This window comes from Eucyclogobius newberryi, unplaced genomic scaffold, assembly GCF_026437365.1.
Source record: "Eucyclogobius newberryi isolate DKJ021-1_F unplaced genomic scaffold, fEucNew1.0.hap1 SCAF_7, whole genome shotgun sequence".
Taxonomy (NCBI): domain Eukaryota; kingdom Metazoa; phylum Chordata; class Actinopteri; order Gobiiformes; family Gobiidae; genus Eucyclogobius; species Eucyclogobius newberryi.
The window spans coordinates 17,833,531-17,854,099 of NW_027316389.1; the positions used below are offsets into that span (position 1 = coordinate 17,833,531).

Genomic DNA, 20,569 nt, shown 5'->3' on the forward strand with positions numbered 1-20,569 from the left:
TCGGAGACAGCCTGGGCTCCGCTCTTGCTGCAGTATTGATTTGTTTGTTTAGTGTGCTCCCCCAGTCCTCTTCCTCCTGCTCCTTCCTTCTCTTCCTCCCATTCTCTTTCTCAGTGTGAGTGTCCTCAAATGCCTCACTGCCTTATGTAACACTGAAAGGCCCACAGCATAGTGATGAGGCAGTCTGGGCTCTGGGCCGACAGACCTGTGAGGAAACAATGGCTACAGCAATGCTGATGCGACAACTGGAATACCGTGGTTTAGACACTGCTTTTAATAACACGATCACACACAAAGTAGAGTTTTATGAAAAGGGCTGGTATTCTGGTGGAGGAGATTTATGTGTGCAGACACTCACAGAATCCTGGAAGAGTTCTTTTTTGTCCAGCATCTCCCTCAGAGTCTGCAGCACCTTTATGCACAGCTTCTCCTCCTTCTCCATCAACTTCTTGGTATGTTTGATCAGCCTGAAAAAAGATGAAACAGAACAATATGAATACGGTTTTGTACAGGTCATCTGACTAATTAGTTTGATAGATATAAAGAGAACAAAAAATAGACACAGTATGTAAACACATGGACCGCCAGATTGTAGCCATGGGTTTAATTCCATACGCTGTGTCTTGCCCAAGGACACAATGACAGTAAGCAATAGTCCACGTAAACAATATGTAAACATAAATATCTTCCTCTTCTTGTGTGTCAACCACTACTTGAAAAAGGTTTATGAAAAAATTATAAATAAAGGTTTGTGTGTCTTACTTGGACATGAAGGCTCCGCTCTCACAGCGAACCCGGGCCGGCTCGGGGAACAGCAGCTCTGGACTGTGCAGGACATCCACCAGCACCGAGAACTCAGCCTGGACCTTAGGACTGAACTGCTCCTCCAGACGCGACACAACACCCTGTGCACACACACACGACACATGTATTACTACCAACTGATGGATTCTCAGGCACTTTACATGGAGCACTGAATAGGTCAATAATGTATCAAAAAGATGTGGAGCGAAATGTATATTGTTAAAGGTGGTATGGACGATTTTTTTCAGCAAATTTTTTATCATATTTCCTCGTGGTGTGGATAAATCATTAGTCCTGCCACGTATCAATCATAAAACGCACCTATCGCTCACCTGCAGCTGCGTGCGGTTCCTCCTCACGTTTCCGCGTGCCTAAGCGCATGGATCTATCATAATATAGTTCCCTCAAAATGAAGACGGAGAAAGACAGTTCGAGCTGACGCAGAAGTGGACAGAAATCTACGGGAGACGAGCGATGCGATGTGCTGCGCTCCGTTGCTCTAATAAACAAACACACGTGTGTGTTGTATCAGTCCGCACGGGGGAGTGCGCATGCGCACTTCCGCCTGCGTTCTCAAATCACCGAAAAATCGTCCATACCGCCTTTAATGTGCTGATAAATGGTCGGGTATTGTGACAACACTGACTTTAAAAGGCGCTGTTCCTGATTTTTAAAGTCAGAACAAATTTAGTTCTGTTTTTCATGTTTTCAAGTATTTGCAGTAGTCCCAAAGTATTCCCCACTTCTCTAACGCATTCCTAGTGTCCAAATTTTTCACCACAATGAGTTTGAAAATGTATGAACTTCCAGAGGCCAGAGCGTAATTTTGCCATCATGGTAACGCTAGCAACAACTGGCACGCTAACAGTGCACGTTCTGGATAAAAATGCTCTCTGATTAGCCACAGACAACACACTACAGTCTCATTTTGACCCTAAGAGCTAAAATTATTACACAATATCAATTTTATATTACTTTTTTGGAGATGTTATATTAAAAAGGTCTATAACTACAGAATACACCTTCCTGGCCCCATTGACACATTGTGGAATCTGAAAACCATCAATGCAGTTAATGGGGCCAAGATACTTCTGTAGCCATAACATCCCTGGGGCTGAGAGGCCTTTTTGTTTGAGCTGCAAGATTAATCGCAACCAAATCAAAATGACAATTTGAATGGTCGCATTTACCAACGGATTATTAATTATAGACATAATTTCCTGAGCGACAAAATATAAACGGTATAAACTGACTAACCCTGTAGGTTAGATCTCTAGTCTAGACCTCTTTAGCTTTTCAGTCTCGTTTCAACATAATTCTGCAATCGAAACGTTAATATCAAATCTAAATCGTAATCATAGTGCATGTCAGAAAAACGGCAATGAGATCATTCAGCCTAAGTATTTGTGGGTGTCTTTCTCAGTCAATGACACAATTCCATGGACTCTTCCAAGGACACAACAAAGTATGCTATAACCTTCGTTTACTGCAGCCTCCTCGTTTTTTTTAAGGCATTTTAGAATTTTGTTCATGTACACAGTAAGAAAACTAATGTTGAGGAGTAGCATTGGGCTGTTCTGGGACTAATAATAGTAATTGAGTGTACCTGAAGTTTTTCAATGATGTTTCTGTAGTCAGGGCCACAGAGAGGCTCTTTACGGGGGCGGTTTCGTGCCGATATCCTCCAGTCTTTGGCCGCTCGGTGCACCATGTTAGTATGAACCTTCATCGACAGAGTATTGACCTGGCTGTCCAAGTCCACTGGAATCGCTATGGCCCGCGCCTTAGCTGAACACAATGCATACATAATGAACGACGGGTGAGTGTTAATATTACAATGTGTATCAATGAATTGGAGGCACAGCACTCACCAACATCTGCCAGCGTTTTGATGCAGCTCTCAATGTTTGTCTTCTGAGCGGAGCTGATCCAGGTGCAGTTGTAGAGTCGGAACGCGGACTGGAGCAGCTTAATAAAGACTGACTGGTTTGTCTAAAATAAGAACGTCTTTAGCGTTAGGCCAAGAAACATAATGACTATCCAGGTGGGAAATATGAAACATTAACATTTAGTAAGACTTCTACATGAATCATCAGAGTATAGCTATATAAGTATAGATGTATAAGTATAGATATAGAAGTAGAGATATATAACTATCAACTATATTATGTGATTTAGCAGGTGAAGGTGCAGCAACAGAGGCGGTCTACTGTCAAATAGTTGGTTGTGTTGGTTGTGGTGGATGCGTTGGATGGATGTGGTGGATGCGTTGGGTGGTTCGGTGGTTGTGGTGGATTCGCTGGGTGGATGGGGTGGATGTGGTGGATGCGCTGGGTGGTTGGGTGGATTCGCTGGGTGGTTGGGGTGGATGTGGTGGATGCGCTGGGTGGTTGGGGTGGATGTGGTGGATGCGCTGGGTGGTTGGGGTGGATGTGGTGGATGCGCTGGGTGGTTGGGGTGGATGTGGTGGATGCGCTGGGTGGTTGGGTGGATGCGCTGAGTGGTTGGGTGGATGTGTTGGATGTGTGCGTTGGATGCGGTGGTTGTGTGGATGCGGTGGATGCGGGTTGCTATGTGCACATTTTGCCTGCTACTCAGGAGGAAAAATACCTGTAGGTTTGAGTGGTTGACAGAAAAAGGTGAGCTGAAGAAGCCCTTGACAATGGCCATCACCGTCTCTGTCACATACCTCTCCAGAGACTGATCGGCATGGTTACGGTCTGTGGTGCTGTTGCAAACCTGGAGAGACAAGGGGGAAATGTCAGTGCACATCACCCACACACTGAGCCTCTGCAGTCATATTGACACCACTGACAAATGAAGTACCAAAACAGATATTCTATAGGCCGATAACGGACATTAAAAGCCATTAAGTTGACGTAAGGTTCACAAATTAACTTTTCACATTAGTCAAATTAAATGGTGTCAGAGAGAAGGTTTCAAATGTAGTCACCTTGGCATTTTCTACGATAAATCACTCCTGAAGAATGAGGAATTAAACTGACTAATAATAATGTGTGTATAGGTATAAAATCATCTGTGGCATGATTTTGTACACTTAAAACATATTAAGTGCAATTGCTCTTCTATTTCCACTCATAAGTTAAGTAGGCTATTGTTTATAGTATAGAAATGCTGCAAAAATAGCAGATTATTTCGTTTTTAATGGAAAAAAGTGTCTTAAACTGGGGTATAAAAGGTGATATTACTGATCTTTTATAGTTCATGTCATATTTGTATAATAATTAGACCTCAATTAATACCTGTAAAGACTTGTTTTAACACATTTCTGCTGGTTAAAATTTTCAGACGAACATTTTTTATTAAAAAATGTATATACATTTTTCTAACACAAATTATTCCAAACAGGACAGAGGAAAATGCGATGCTATTATAAATAAGAACGGTTTATGAATGACCTGGTTAAACAAATGATTACAAATATCTACCGGTATGTGTAATTTTAATGAACCAGTGTTTTTCTCACAAATCGATCTGTATCAGTAAATAAAAATCTCCAAGCATCACTGAGAGAAAACTAGAGCGTCTGTGTTTAGCATCAGACAGCACAAAGTTACCTATACCAACATAGATTTTCTCTGCATCACTGAATTGCAGTATTGCACCTGCTGTAGCGTTCATTCAGACCGAACTATTTTAGTTTTGGCAGCAGAAAGCGGTTCATACATTCTGACAGATATTCTGCCTCATCATTTTTTGGACAAGCCCTCCAGTATATTTGAATGTGACAGAGCCTTACACAGGATATGTCCACCAGGAAGTTGTCAAACAGTTTCCAGATGTGATTGGACGTGTAGATTTCCTTCATCTCTACTTCGGTGTCCACGTAACAGTGATTGACAAAATTCACGTACGCAGTTTTGACCTGCCACAAAAACACATTGGAAGGAAGAAGAAAGCTCGTTCAATGACAAGATTTCAGAAGACAGCCTGTAATATTGAAGATTGTGCGCTTTACTTTTGGAATTTCACTCAAAGCACAACTTCAAGTGAGGTTACTCTTAGGGAAAACTATTGTAACATAGATCAACAGTTATCATATTTACCTCTGGAATACACTGGCAGTCTGCAACAACTTTGACGATATCATCCAGAGGCAGCAGAGAGTGACATTTGAGCTCGGTGTAGACGTTCTTGCCCTCGGTGCAGCCAGCGAGCAGCTCCACCAGAGTCATGTGATACGCCAGGGCTCCGTCCTCGTCCCCGCGCTCCCGCTCAGAGCCCATCATCTGCAGCAGCACCGGGAAGGACGAGCGGTCGTTATAGAAGATCAGCACGTCCTCGCCTCCATTCACCAGCTGTGAATCCGGGAAAGACGGCGTCAAGGGCTATTACAGGATTCGGCTGTAACTAATGCAGTGAAGCGCTGTTGGATAGTACTTTTCTAACCTCGGTCATGACTTTATCTTGGCATTTCTTCACAAACTTGCCATCGGCTCGGACAATGGTTTGTAAAAAGCGGAGGTACTGAACATGCCGTCCGTGGGTTTCAATGCAGTGGACAAAATGGTGAACGACGCGGTCACTGATCTCATGGCACAGCTGATGGTTGTTCATGAAGATGTGGCACATCGTCTCAGTTTCCAACAGCTGAGATAAGAAAACTATATCTTAAAATCTTACAGTGAAATGCATTCGGAACTAGTATTTTCTACATTATTTGATCCCATGGCAGTCCTTGTATAGCACTCTTTCACTAGAATGGCATTTATTTACTGTTAGTAAAAGGCCACGCAGTCAGGCCTGTAAAGCTTACCCCTGGAGTGAGGAAGAGGTTCAAGTTCTTATGTAACAGAACTTGGTTTTGAGGATTTCCTCGACAGAAGTTCTGCAGAAATGTGTGAGCCAGCGTCATGATCTCATTCATTTTTTCATCGGTCTGAGGAGAATAAATCAAAGAGCATTTCAATTACACCACTGTTTGTGAAACACTTGGCTCAGAAAAGCATCTCCACTCTCACCTTCTCATAAGGGATCTGCAGGAGGTCCAGCACCACAGTGTGAGCACCCATGTTCTTCAGCAACCTCTGCTGCTGCACACGGCTCTTCTTACTGGGATAGCACAGCTTACTCAGACGCAGGAGGATCTAGACGAGACATGACAAATTATATTTACACAATAAATAAAAGAGAAATAGACATCCTTTCCTGTATATGAACGTCACCTCTTTAACAATGTTGTAGTTGTTTGCTTTGTTGCTGTCTATCTGTGGTTTCTGGTCTCCATCCTGCACTGGACTCAAAACCACCTCCTGTTAGAGGAAAACAGGCCTTGTTAAATGTAAATATATAAAACCCCTCAACAGTGTCCACACATTCGTCAGACAAACAAATATTTCGGCATGTGCTCTGACCTCGATGTTCTGCTCCTTTCCCGGCCGCGCCCCGAGCTCGCCGCTCTTCTCCACCCACAGCTCAGACTTCTCCACCGTGAGCCGCAGCTGGTCCAGGTCGGTCTTGATCTGCTTGTAGTTCTCCACGTCCTGCTCCGACACCAACAGTTGCACCTGGGGACCGCGGCAACACGAGATGGCAAAAATGCACACAAGGATAAGAATAATATGAGAACGACTGCATGCAAATAACACAAAACGCACAACTCTCGATATATAAGCACGTTAGAGAGTGAATATTATAGCAGGGTAAGAAACTAAAACGGTCAAAAAGGACTTTTAACACAGCAAACTCATAATGTGTGAATACCCGTGGAGTCGTTACCTGTTTGAAGGCCTGCAGCACCTCGGCTCTCTGGCTGAAGTGTTTGAAGATGAGCTGAAGTGAACCAGACACCAGCGGGGGGTAATCTTGCATGATCAGGTGAATTAAAACTCGCAAAAACGTACGGCCCCCCTCATTATCCAGCTCCACGGCGCACACCTCTGAGCTAAAAAAACGATGGAGAGCAAAATCAAGCCCTGTTAAGTTTTCTCTTCTTTCACGGGACGGCTCCCCTTACCTCCCGGCGAACATGCACTCGGCCCGGGTGGCGATCTCATCTATATCCGGCTCCGAAGCTGTTTGAGGACGGAACGAAAACGCGATATAAAACGATCAACGCAGAACACATAACGAGTTTGTATGATCGAAAGAGGACTCACGGATGAATAGATTGTCTGTCGATAAGTTCTTCTCTCCGAATTCTTTCTTGTAAATGGACAGCAGGTAAGTTATTCTGTAGTCCAACCGAACACTTAAGATGAACTAGAATTAAAGCAAACAAGGTAAATGTTAAGGACGGTGTAATTGTTATCATTATTATTATTATTGGGTATTGCTATAAAAAAAATAATAAATAAAATCTCATCTAAAATCTCTTCTTCACCTAAACTAGTGTCCAGGGCCAGGAGCGGTCCATCATGCATTTCATCATTGCCGTGTACCTGCCCGAGGTCGAAGCGCCAATTTTTTATTATAATTTTGTTTTAATCCACCCCACTTTATCTCTCCTGCTGTAACATATTTTACGCTGAGGTGGGAAATATTTCTGAGTTATTATGGCAATCCATCAGAAAGGTGCTAAAATGTGCCTTGGTTGAGGTTTGTACAGACTTCGAATGGGCAGTGTTAAAGGCAAAAAAACCCTAATTGTAAAGATTAAAAATGTAATAAAACAAATCTGAAATGTAAACAACCCTTTTTGCAATCTTTTAAAAATGTTTTTATATAGACAATATCATAGAGAATTTAATTTTGCATATCTCAACAATATTGTTGCAATTAGAGGTGGGAGATATATCCAAAAATGTAGAAGATCGTTGATAATTGTTGTTTTGGAGTTAAGGAAAATTAAAACATTGGGTGTTATTGTCTAAAAATGTAATTGAGATCTTAATTTTTGTCATTACTTTACAGCTCATTGCAATAATATTCAATATATTTTTTTTGTTTGATATAGTTCCCCCTCTAATTTCACATTTGGGTTCCAGTCGTTTTTTATTACTAGTAGTAATGAACATACTTGAAGGATCTCTATAATCTTCAGCTTGGTGTCCATCACCATGACGTCCTCGCTGTCAGATAGGAAGTGTCCTTTGGCGTATCTGAGCGAGAGTGGGCTGTCAGGGAGGCTGTGCGGGACCCCTCTGCTCATCACCATCTGAGTCATCATCTCTCCCACTCCACTGATAGTGCGCAAGACATTGTTTCCTTAAAACAAAATCACATTCTGTTCAGCACGCTTTAACTCGACTGCTATGAGTCACAAATTAGACACGCGTCCATATTTGGGGAGTCAGAGAGAGGAGATTGCTCTTAACATAATACTCATTGTGAATTGCACAGGAACAGGTCCTCACCGGCCTCAGGGCTCTTGTTGAGCCTGTTCAAGAAGGTGAGTGGGTGCTGAACAATATCCAATATAGCCAGCAGGGTGCGCGTGAGCCGGAGCAGTTCACTAAAACTGTAGAAGCCAAAGTAAACCAAGTTACGGGCCAAGTTGACCACCTGGGAAGACAACTCATACAGGTTAGAGAAAATCATAGAAACGGAGAGAAAAAAAAAAAACACACAAGAAACTTTTTTACCTCAAGAGTAAGTTCATTCTTGTCTTTGTCCTCGAACGGAAATGGTTGACTGACCACATCTTTGAGGTATTCTTCTACAAAGTCCATTATAGGGGAAAACTTCCTCTTCATTTCGTCTTGTGCGGTGTCAGATGACTCGTATTCAAAACTGTGAATGAAATTAAAACCCTTTCAAACTAAAGGACATAGAACACTTTTAGACACAATTACAGTTTTAATTTTTGCAAATTGTAAAAGGCTGCTGTTATTTTGCTTATTAAACCAGGTAATCTTGTACTATAGACTTCATCCATAATGTAACTGAATGTAAAAATAAATTGATTTAAAAACTAATTTTGGGGGAGCTGATACTGATATCAATATACAGCATGTATTACTGTTGTGGTCAATAACTATATTCACGAGAGCAGCACATGATAAATTATTACCAATATTACATACAGTTTAGAGTATATATTAGTAAAGTAGTGACAAAATACTACAAAATACAGTAAATCAGCTCAAAATCTAAACATTCTTTCGTCTAAAATAGAAATGACAAGTGCGGAGCATACTCGTGAATGGTGATTTCCGATGGGATCTCGGTCCAGAGGCGGGCGTAGCGCACGGGCACCACAGACTCCTGGGGGTCTCGGTCCACGTGCATGTGCAGCATGAGGCGGCAGAAGGAGGCGCGCAGGTTAAAGGGCAGACAGTCATCGAACATGCAGCGCAGGATCAGATCCACGGGCAGCTGACTCGAGATCTGGTTTATGGCCAAGTACTGACGGTCCAGACACATGCGAGCGAACAGGTTCAGCTGATATCTGCAGGGATAGAGATAATATACACTCAGACTTACATTGTGCTGTTTCTTGTGACAATAGCTGTAACGATTATCGACACCACAATTCTGCATTCACTCTCATTCATAATAGATTATCATTCCTTTAGTACGTGACCAGCTTCATGACTCAAACGTCCTGAATGATAAAGTCAAGTTAATGCAACATAAACAGCCAGATTAGGAAGCACCTTATATTTTCGTTTACTTTTACATTTACTTTATTAGGTTGAATTTTTGCTTGTAAAATTCACACTATTCTTATTATGTTTAGTTTTTATAATTCTACCGTTCATGTTAAGGGCAATTGTGGCACAGTGAGTTGAGTTTATCCACAAACCAGACTCAAGCTGGTTCAAACCTTTTCCGACTGTTCCAAATACTGCATTGGGGATATCTTGTGTAGTGTTAAAGTATTACGTTAAAGTAACCGAAGCATGTTAAATTCCAGCAAGTGTCTGTATGATGTTTTAGTGGGTAAAGCTGTATCACACAGTAGTCACAGGACTCCTCTCTCTGAATGATGTAAAGCCGCAGCAGTCACCTGTAGTAGGTAAGGATGCCCGCGTGCATTTTATGGTTGAGCTTTGCGTCTTGGGCCAAGTGTCGGATGGATTTGCCGTGAGGTTCCTTGTGGTTGTCGATCCAGTAGAGCCAGACCTCCTCATCCTCGACCTCCTCCTGCAGCATGGACGACTCCAGGGGCGTCTCAGTGTTGGCGATTAGTCTGAGGAAGGAAAATCAGAGGCGTTCATGTACACATCGCATATCACACTGTTATAAAAGTGCAGCTAAGAACGCATGTAAAAGGTTATTATTATGCTAAATTATGATCCATAACTCTTCTGATCTAATAAAACATGTATTTTACTGACAACAACTGTAATTACACTATTACACATACACATTTTCATCTTTGGTCTCCTTCCATTGGGTTGGTAGATTCTATGAATAAAACCCCAAAAGGCTTATTTCCTCAGGATGTGACAAGTAATAGCATCCCAGGTTCAGTTCCTCTGACTATATTGACATTATTAAACCAGTAATTTGCATGGTACAGCTTTTTTGTTTTGTTTTTTTCAAAATGATCCACTTCCCATTGTTGCCAGCAGAGGTCATCAGACATCTAATCCAAGCATGGATAAAAGACTTGAAATACACAACATATAAACCGGGGAGCATTTGGTCATCTAAAAATGAAGCGACAAAGTGTGACAGGATCAACCAGGCAGCTTTAAATGAGTGTAGGATATGACTCACTTGGTCTGGATCAGGATGTCTGCGTTGGTGGGGTTGAGCATAAATTTGCAGATAAGCTCCTGTGTGACAGGAATGGCAGTTTTATTGGACACGCATAGATCCGAAAGATAATCCAAGAACCTGCAAATACACATGGAATTAATGTGTTATCCAGGTACGGGTAGAGGTAGACATGCATAATACTAAGTAAACTCAATCAAAAATGGGACTAAACCCATGGCTAAACCTGGACTAGAACAAGACCAAATGATTAATACCCCCTATGTACCTTTCTTATGCTGTAGTGAGTTTACCATGGACAGTGGCATCACTGAAAACGTTTTTCTAATTCAATTCTTTTTTTTTTTTTTTTTTTTTTGACCAAACTCAGTAATTGAAGGGGATTTTTGGGAACCAATTTTGTTGGCAGTTTCACAGCAGCCTAAAGCCTAGAGAACATATTACATATACTCATGATTAAAACTGGTCTATAAGGGATTTAAGTCTAACCTGCCAAACATCTGAATGATATTCATTCTGGTGTTGCGCTCTGAATTGGGTTATCTGGGATGGCTCACGCTGAATGCAAGTGAGAAAAGACAGAACAAAAGAAACAGATATTTCCCTTCCACTTATGCAAAAACGATTTCCTCTGCAAAAACAAGTTCCTCCGGATTTCTGTTAAAATAGGTCGAAGTACATCCGCTGGGCTCTTCACCTTAAGCTTCCGCTCCGACCACAGTGCTGCCCCGTGATTACTTTAATCTTTGTCCCACTGGTAGAACGGCCAAATTTCAATTAATTGCTTGAGCAAGAATTAATCTAGCTGTGCAGGATTCATTTAAGAACTGTTCCAACCATTATATACCCAAATCTTTCTTACTGTAGATGTTCACAAAATTGTACCATAAGTGCTTCTAGTCAACAGTGATGTGCCCCGATCTAACCTGGGCTCTCGGTTTCTCCGCAGCAGGTTCACAAAGGTCTCGATCTCTCTTCCTGTGATGTGTTTCTCCAGCAGTTTACGGTTGTTGTGAAGCAGAGCTGTAATCGTGTCCTCAGCAAGGATCTCATACCCCATCTGGGACTGCATGATGGAAAACTTCTTGGCTATATGCTCCTGCAAGGATCAATTATGCGGCCATTACAAGGTGGACGAGTGAAGCAAACCAGGGGGAATCATGTAATTAAATACATTCACAATAGCACAGATATCTATATATTAGACTGTGGAAAGCCTTTGGCCCATATTTTAAAAGACACAGTGGGGATTTTATTCTCAACTCAGACCATCAAGTAATAGAAATACAATTTTCATTTTATTATTTCTATTACTATTATTATTAATTGGGATGTCACAAAAAGCTTTAAATTTTGTGTGTTGATTCAGCAAGCAGAATGACACCCTCGCTCTTATTTTCAGCACTTACATAAAAATAATAATGCAATGATAATAATAATGTAATTACCTCTATTCTGAAAATGTAAATGACCCTCATGAGAAGAACTTGCCTGGTTCTTGCGATAGTCCTGTTGGGAGTGGCGCAGGATCCTGTAGCACAGGCGCAGCATGTATTTGAAGTGGGCGTAGCGCTGGTCCCCCAAATCCTCCAACTTCAGCATCGGCCCATCGCCCTGGTCTTCAAATGGAGCCTTGAGGATGCCGAAGATCTGATGGACACACACACGTTTAACAACCATTTAAAAGGCACAACATTCAGCTAATTAAACTACATACGTCTTTATGTTTACCACTTCATGTCACCTCAAGTCATTTGTACAAATCAACTCTTTCCCATGTTTCTTTCAGCCTTTTTAGATTTTTAGAAACAGTATGAATCATGACCCACGGCCACATCTCCACCACAGCAGCAGAACCATTAGCATCCTCCACCTCCATCTTCACCACTAGGACGGTTGGACTTTTTCTCTCTTTATTCCATTATGTTTGTCCACCATCTTATAAAAGAAAACTCTCAAGCTGCTCATCATATGTTCAACAATGTAAATCTAAGCAGACTGAATTCCTCTTTGCAGAGCTTGTTTCTACTTTAAATTCTGGTTTACTCTAATTATGAGTCCAAAACTGCAGTCTCAGCTTCACAAATGCTCCAGCCTGTTTGTCCTGCAGACAGGTCAAGAACAGCTTCAGTTTTAAATGGGGATCATTTTATTCTGGAAAAATAGACCCATAAGAAGAAACATCCCAATGTCATGATTGTTTTGATTGTCACCAGGATGAAACAACAGTAACATATTTACTTCACTATCATCCATGTTGTCAAACTAATCCTCATTCAGTACGTGACCATCTTTATGAAATCAAACTTTCTAAATAAATGTGACACAAATGGGCAGATAAAAAAGCGCTTTACATTATGTTCTTAAAGAGTACAGATTAAAATTAAATGATTTATTTTTGGTACTAGTCCTCACGATTTAATTGTGACTTGAATATTCACAACTCATACACTAATTAAAAATGAAATCTTCCTGACATCTCTATTCACATCCCTTCATTGCATCACTGACGTCTCCACCTGCCGATGTACAGGCAGTTTGTCAGTACAATAAACCGAGTATTATACTGAGTATTTGTCCCTGTGATCCTCCGCTGACCTGCTCCAGGATGTTCTGCTCCCGCATTAGCTTCTGCCGCTCTCGGTCGGGTGTCGAAGTGGCGACCGACAAGACGTCCTGACCGTTGTTGGGCACCACGCACACAAAGAAAATCAGCTCCTCCAAAAGCTTTGTGACAAACCTGGAATATAAACAACATAAACGTATAAAACATTAGGCATAAACGATATTGGCATTTTTTCCCCCTCCCTTTCCTACAGATATCACCATATTTTCTCTTAAGCATTGATATGCATTTTTAAAAACAGACTACAAGAGCAATTAGCCTGTTTGCACGTGCTACAAATCATATTATTACAAAGATTATGTATATTTTATAAACGTGAAATGTTAATTTGTAAACTTATGTACGTTTTATTAAATACCCAAAAGAGCAAGACTAAATACGAAGGTCATTATTGGCTAAAAACATAACAAAATCAAAATCATTGGACAATCCCTCGACAGACGCTTGACGTTCATTTGACGGTTTCCATACCGCCGTTCGTTCTGCACGATGTTGCCATATCGAAGCTTCCGCACAGTGGATTCCAGGACTTTGTTGGCGTCGTTGGCAAAGTCTAAATCTCGGACTTCGGAGCGAGCCACGGACACGATGGCGAACGCCTCTTTGTCTTCTTTGGTGGGACACGTGCCGATCTGTTTAGAGGGAGGGCGGATCGGTTACCAATCTCCACAACGATAACTAACCAGCATTTATACAGACAAAACAAACTAAAGAGTGATAAACAGCAATTGCTTATGAATTAATTAATTAATTGCTTATGAATGGCAACAGCAGTTAATTGTACCGGTATATACTGTAAATTATCTTTGAATCAAATACTTGCCTTGAGCATAACCGGTCGCTCCTCTTCCGTGTCAATCGGGATGTTCGTGCTCGTCACCCAAGTGTTGGTGCAGAGATGCCGGAGTCTCACGTAGGAATTTCTGTAGACAATATAAGCCGAAAAAAGAGAATAAGCCATAGGCAAGTCCTTTATAAGCAACACAAAACAACCAGCTACAACATAAAAGGTCAAAACGAGGCATTTTGTTCTCAAACCTGTCTGACTGACCTGGGCACGAGGCAGTCGGCCCGCTGCAGAGTGGTGGCATCGAGCTCAAACAGGGACGAGATGTCGTTCCCATGAGGCACGGAAACCAACGTGAAGGCGATCTTCTCTGCAGCTTGGTTCTTCCTTTTGGGGAACACGGTGCCGTTTTCATGCTGCAGAATAAACACGACAGAGCGGGAAAAAAACTGTTGCATTATTAGTAGAAATAAACCAATCAAAGGACTAAACATGGACCTCAGGAGATTTGGGGGTAACGCAGTAAAGTGCTCAACAAATAATGTAACGGATTAGTTTTGTGCACCAATGTAATCTAGTGCTCCCCAAGTAACTTTTTCAAATCAGTAATACTTTAGTTTTGGTTACATCATCGTCTCCTCACCGCGATTCCAGAGCCAGGTTTGTTTCCCAGCCGTGAGAGAGAGAGATGAACACTTGTTTCGGCGTGTTGAGAGCATGGTGCAACTAGTGACGCTTGAGAAATAAACTCTTTCGTTAAAAACACCATTTTGTAGCCGAGGAGTAAATGTATTAAATTAATTAAATAAACCACAGTGCTAAAACGAGCGCGTTCTGTTGTTGTGCGTCGCTGCTCTTGTCAATCCAATTATGTAGTTTTAGTGATGTTTTCATTGCTTGAGCCCAACACCTGATCATTGTATGACATTGTATTGTGCTAAATCTGTCAACAATTACATTGCTTGTTTATTTGATCTTTTAACTATGATGTTATGATACAATTATTACAATAATGTAGTAACACGTTAAGTTTTCCAGGGCAGTAACGAGGTACCCAACACTGGACCTCAGGGACCGGCCTCCTGCTGGTGCCAGAATCAGGCATTGCAAATCAATTCTAGGCTAAATGTTTCTTTACCTCATTCACAACGTTCAAGACAAAAAAAAAAAAAAAAAAAAAAAGAGTCATGATATGGCCTAACTACAGATTAAAACTATAAGTGCAGATATTGAGTCTTTCCCAATGCATGATTAGGTTGCAGCAAATTGGAGCAATAACTACATTAAAATTAAAAGTTGAATTTACAGTAACTAAATGGATTATGTCTTTGTTATCCAACTAATGATTACTTGTGACGAGAATTTCAGTCTTTTGTCTAAAACTTAAAAGAAGAGCATTTTTCATAATTAGTCTGGTCGGTGAATATGTTCATTAGTATCAAAATAGAGTATAACATTTTAGTATTTGGTCGTGGTTTAACCCTTTTTTAATTCCTTTTTAGACCGCGTTTAAATCCTGATCCAGACCTAGTTGGTACAAACATAGTCCTAGTTTTAATCTAGTTTATAACTGGATTGTCAATTTGGCAGAGCAATGTTTATTCATCCACAAATATTTAACTTAGGTGGTCACATTATCATTACAGAACCGGCTCTAGTTTTGGAGAGATTGCCTCACACTGTGTCAAAAGTGATGGATCCTAATTGTACAAACGTATATTTTTATAGTTTAGTTGTAACGTACATTTTTGAATCAACTGCTGCTGTTGTTGTACTTTTCTGTTGCATTTTCTCCCACAGTTTGGTGCATGTCAATGGGCAGCTCCCCAGAGTCACCAGAACACGCCTCAGCTTCTCCGTCCTCCCACTCCGCTCTTGTTGCCGCCGGTGAGTCACTCCAGCAGCTTAGCCCAGGCGAGCGGAGCCGAGCAGACAGCACATCCCCCCGATCTCTCCCTCTCTCCCCCATCGCTTACTCCTTTCTCCAATTCGCTCTCTCCCTCTTCCCCTCACACCCCTCCGTGTCTTCTCTCCCGTTCTTACCCTCAAGTCTTTCCTTCTCCCCACCTTCTTTGCCCTCACGCTCTCGACCCTTCTTGCTCCCCCTCTTTCTCCCTCCTTTCCCCCCGTTCTCTCGACAACCCTCCTTTCTCCGAGTCTCCTCTCCCACTCCCTCGTCTTCCCCCCTCCTACCATTTAACCCTTCTCTCCTCTTTACATCCCATGCTCTCCGTCTCGTCTCCTTCCCTTTCTGCCCCTCTCTCCCTCCTTTCCCTCTTTCTCTCGCCAACCTTCCCCCCGCTGATTCTCTTCTCCTACTCTCTTGTCTTTCCCCTCTCGCGCCCTCTCCTTTTCTCCTCCCCTCTCCTACCATTTCACCCTTCTCTCCTCTCTACACCCCATCCTCTCTCTGTCTCTTCCCCCTCTTTTTCTGCCCCTCTCCCCCCCATATTCGTCTCCCCGCCTCCCCTCTTTTCCTCTCCTTTCCCCCTCTGTGCCCCTTCTCTTCTCCCTTCTGCACCCATTTTCTCGACATCTCTCACCCTTTTGTCCCTCTTGCACTCCTTCTCCTCTCCCCTCTCTTTCCCCCTCACCTCGCTCCCTCCCTCCCTCCCTCCTCCCCTTCACAGGGCTCCCCCTCACCCAGACGTTATGTAAGGAGCCCCGAGTGTGTCTGAAACCCGGCATGTGCATAAGGAAGTGTGAGGCTGAGACTGTGCTCCTCGCGTCGGCAGAATACAAATGTGCAAAGCGGCAAAGCGCTTTAAGTAACGTCTCGATATGGATTCAGACTTTGGCACGACTTTTCTCCCAGCGTCTGTGCGCACACGCTCGTTTATTTAGAGTTTGGGGAATCGGATTTCATAACTAATAGAAACGGGGAGAGGCAGACTAAAGTTACAAGACACTTTTTATGTCGGAAAACTTTGCAGATGTTTCCTCTGAATACGTATTTGAGCGTGTCTGTAGGGCTATCAACAATTTGTCTGAAGCCTTATTGGTAAACAGTGTATCAGCTGATTGTTAATACACTGTTGTGGCTTCTTCTTCTTCTTCTTCTTCTAACTCACCTCTGCTTTGGGCTCCATGTCGTCTTTGAATTCCGGGTTTATCTGCAAAACAATGCTGTCGTAAGTGACCAAAAACAAAAACAAGGACGACATTATCTTTTTGAACTCAACTCAAAAATGTGACATGGTGTAAAAAAAAAAAAAAAGACAAAAAATCACAACTGCAGAATATGGTTCATATAGTGGCAGTTGCAGAGGAAACACTGCCGCCTACAGTACGTGACATGAACTGCACTGGAAATCTAAACTATGAGACGTTAGTGTAGAAAAGGCAGTGTTGGGAAGTAACTACATCCATTTACAGAAAGTACATAGTCAAAGTAGTACTTTTGGTTAACTGTATCCCTGCACATATCCTATTTTACTTTCCTAAAAGCAAAAGGACTGCATGGTGCCATTTGATCAGACAATTTAGGCTTCAAACTGCACAAACTGTCTAATAAATGCGACAAACATGAAACTGTTTTAATCATGTGCTGTTTTTTTTACGACAGTGGTCTTAAGGCAGTGGGTTGCAAAATTATTTATGGGGGTCCCCAAAAGGAAAGAGGAAAACGTTTAAGTTTTTGCCGTAGTTTTGAACAAGGCCTGACATCCTCAAAATGCAATAGTAACTGTGTATTCCTATTTGCTGGCCAACAAAATCTAAATATCTTTGAGTCATGAATGCCAAACGTTGTTATTATGAGGATTGCACTATATTATAACGACCACTGCACTATAATATAATGAAACCGAATGTGAAAGCATTTCCAGGATTCAGATTGTGACAAAATACATTTCAATACAGATAATTTGTAACTAAATTATCATCCCTTCGGTGGCCTCCTGTAAAGTAAAGATTTTAAAATTGTAGTTGTTACTTTCTGAGCACTTTACGGACATCCTGGACCTTTTGACCCTTATTCCTCTGGACGCACCCTTCGGTCCTCCTGTCAGAATCTGCTTTAGGTCCTTAAAACGAGATTTAAAACTGGGGGGAAGGATCTGTGGCTTTCAGGCTGCGGAGCGCTTTGCCTCCATCTCTTCATGCGGTTGACACTGTTAATTCCTTTCAAATGCAGCTGAAGATGCATTTGTTTAGACAGGCTTTCGGTTTACTGGGTTCTATTCTGTTATTGTTGCTATAGATTTGTTGTAACAGCTTTTTGTGAAGAACCGGTGTATAAATAAAATATACTTACTTAATCAAATACTTTTAAATTTTCTTCCCAACACTGAAGGAAAGCGACACGATTACTTAAATTATAATATGTATTTATTATCTATGTATTCATCTTCATCTAACCCTTTTAAAGTTACTGGATACATGGAGCTCAAAACAAGTGTCTCAAAGTGCAATAGTGTCGCATAAATCATTGACTCCCCGTGTTTGGTGGTGCTAAGTTACTGAGAACCAACAAAGATAAAGCTACAAAGCTGTGCCAACGACCTGTCCCACTTGCTCACACATAAAGCTTGTTCACACGGGCGAGGTGTCTTGCCCAAGGACACAAGTTCAATAGAGGTTATGCCCCTATATTCTGAAAAATGCTCCTCATCATTCAAACTCGGTGGCAGAATTATACGCAGCACAAATGATAAAATGCATTTCTTTGCTTTTTTCAGCCTAACGTTTTGTCCGTGGAGATTTTGTTTCGCTCAAATGACTTTACGCGGCCAAATGATAGAAGTTTCTTACTCTGCAGAGCTCAGCACAGTGTTTGTTGAGGAACTGGCTTGTGAGCAGCAGTGGTCCTAAATTTCCCAAACTCCAAAACATTATTTGAGGAGAGAAAAGTAATGAGTTCAACTTACGGTATGTATCATCCCAAAGCCTGTATCAGTATATGTGAGCGCAGCTGCAGTGTTCCTGTTGTTTATCTGCTTTTCTACAACTGTTTAACTGACATTCTTCTATGAGATGTCAGGTACAAACTAAATATTTAGTTTAGAGCTGTAGACATTTACATTTATCAGATTCTATCCGCTCTTTCACATTTAAGTTGCGTTTTACGCTCTTACAGGAGTCATTACTCATCACTGACTCATGCGTTTTCTCATCCTTCCGATTATATAAAAAAAACGCTGTTGCATCTATTTATTAGATGTGATTTAGTTATTGTATTTTATTGTATTAATTTTATGTATTTTTTTCATTTATTTACAGTACCGTTTGACACACCAGGAGAAACATGTAAAGTTAATGACATTCTAACTCACTTCCGCTGCCAGGTAATTTCCAGTGGCCAAGTGTTTGAAGCGAAAAAAGCTGTTCCACTGCCCGGCCCCGCCTCTGCAGGGGTCACAGTGCACAACCTGAGAAGAAAAGAGAACACAGCTATAAATAAAGACAAACAACAAAAACACCCTGTCATGTCACACACGTCTGAATCAGTCATTTCTTTAACGTGGAGTCAAACATGCGGAAAAAGGTCAGTTTCAATGAATGACCCGTTTGTGTAGGAATTGAATTAGTGTCGCACAGATGTAATCTCAGAACAAGGAAGGTAACGTGAGAAATGTTCTGACAACGCGCTCGAAGCAAACAAACAACATGAAGGTCATTTTTATGTCAACTGGGGAAGAGGAACAAGAGGAACAACGGACTATTGTAAATTATAGGAGGAGAGTTATCAGACACGGACTTAATGTTGAAGCAAAAGATAAATCTAGTTCCCTTTAACTACATAAAACATTGGAACTTCATGCGTTTACTATGCCTTGAAAGTGTTTTTTTAATTCAAATATTTGCCCTACAGTTCCATAAAGTGTCTTGCCCAAGGACACTATAGTATTCTTATGGATGAGCTTTAAGGAGTGTGGTCTATTGGGAAAATAAGTGTTATTTTTTGTCTTTATTGCAATACAATGTTGTACTTTATCGATAATAAAAATGATTAATCTTAAAAGGGGATTTATTATGAGCTTTTAATAATGTCTTATTGCATTTCCGATTGATTCATGCATGTTTTGAGTATTCCTGTGTTGTCCTGCATTTGAGGCTCGAGTTTTCACCTACCCACTGTCTCCGCCCACTGCTCTGTACATTTTTATAAAAAAAATTCCTCAATTATTACTTACGGCAGCCGGGAAACAGGCCATTACAAAGAGATGGATAAAGTCAACAAATATTCAAGCGCTGGACTGACATAATGATTGAGAAAAATATATTTGGACTAACTTTGAAAATCTGACACACTTTGGACCAATCGGGATATTTACTTTGGACTACATGATTAGAACCATGGTAAACGTTTGCATAGTCATTTTTCAATAATAGTAATAAATATAGCCGCAAGCGGCAATGATCGGCCCTCGCCACGCCGCAAGAGGAGGGGGCGCTAACGCGCCCCAATTGTCCTTTTATTACGCCTACTGCTGAATCTCTCATCTTCTCCCCTTTGTTTTACCATCAGAAAGCACAGACACCGTGACTCTTTGAATAAAAATGTGGATAACTTTTGATGGTCCACCCCTGAAGATGAGTCTCACCAAATTTCAGGTTAATAGGGCTGACGCCCTGGGAGGAGTTTGTGAAAGTCTAAAGTAAACATGTTCTGGCGATTTCCCCATTGGAATAACATGGGAGGTTTTGGTCATCGTTACGGCAAAACCATAACAATTATGACATGGGTCTCATTGACTTTTTTGATGGGGCCAAAATTGAGTTGT

At 41.5% G+C, this 20,569-nt stretch overlaps 1 protein-coding gene across 1 annotated transcript in view; it reads right to left on the reverse strand.

Moving 5' to 3' along the window:
• The window catches only part of itpr2 (inositol 1,4,5-trisphosphate receptor, type 2), an 80,784-nt gene that overhangs the window by 46,117 nt on the left and 14,098 nt on the right, over window positions 1-20,569 (reverse strand). Inside the window, exons 9-37 of the mRNA XM_072434531.1 lie at window positions 19,118-19,213; window positions 16,916-16,957; window positions 14,109-14,260; window positions 13,881-13,980; window positions 13,529-13,689; window positions 13,030-13,171; window positions 11,923-12,081; window positions 11,358-11,530; window positions 10,432-10,551; window positions 9,716-9,898; window positions 8,903-9,154; window positions 8,349-8,496; window positions 8,121-8,268; window positions 7,784-7,971; window positions 6,924-7,026; window positions 6,782-6,839; window positions 6,544-6,709; window positions 6,180-6,332; window positions 5,991-6,077; window positions 5,787-5,912; window positions 5,582-5,704; window positions 5,215-5,415; window positions 4,872-5,123; window positions 4,565-4,690; window positions 3,415-3,543; window positions 2,676-2,796; window positions 2,411-2,592; window positions 763-905; window positions 359-467 (exon numbers count right to left, since the gene is read on the reverse strand). Coding sequence (XP_072290632.1) covers window positions 359-467; window positions 763-905; window positions 2,411-2,592; window positions 2,676-2,796; window positions 3,415-3,543; window positions 4,565-4,690; window positions 4,872-5,123; window positions 5,215-5,415; window positions 5,582-5,704; window positions 5,787-5,912; window positions 5,991-6,077; window positions 6,180-6,332; window positions 6,544-6,709; window positions 6,782-6,839; window positions 6,924-7,026; window positions 7,784-7,971; window positions 8,121-8,268; window positions 8,349-8,496; window positions 8,903-9,154; window positions 9,716-9,898; window positions 10,432-10,551; window positions 11,358-11,530; window positions 11,923-12,081; window positions 13,030-13,171; window positions 13,529-13,689; window positions 13,881-13,980; window positions 14,109-14,260; window positions 16,916-16,957; window positions 19,118-19,213 — 4,143 coding nt within the window. The remainder of the gene's footprint in view (window positions 1-358; window positions 468-762; window positions 906-2,410; window positions 2,593-2,675; window positions 2,797-3,414; window positions 3,544-4,564; window positions 4,691-4,871; window positions 5,124-5,214; window positions 5,416-5,581; window positions 5,705-5,786; window positions 5,913-5,990; window positions 6,078-6,179; window positions 6,333-6,543; window positions 6,710-6,781; window positions 6,840-6,923; window positions 7,027-7,783; window positions 7,972-8,120; window positions 8,269-8,348; window positions 8,497-8,902; window positions 9,155-9,715; window positions 9,899-10,431; window positions 10,552-11,357; window positions 11,531-11,922; window positions 12,082-13,029; window positions 13,172-13,528; window positions 13,690-13,880; window positions 13,981-14,108; window positions 14,261-16,915; window positions 16,958-19,117; window positions 19,214-20,569) is intronic.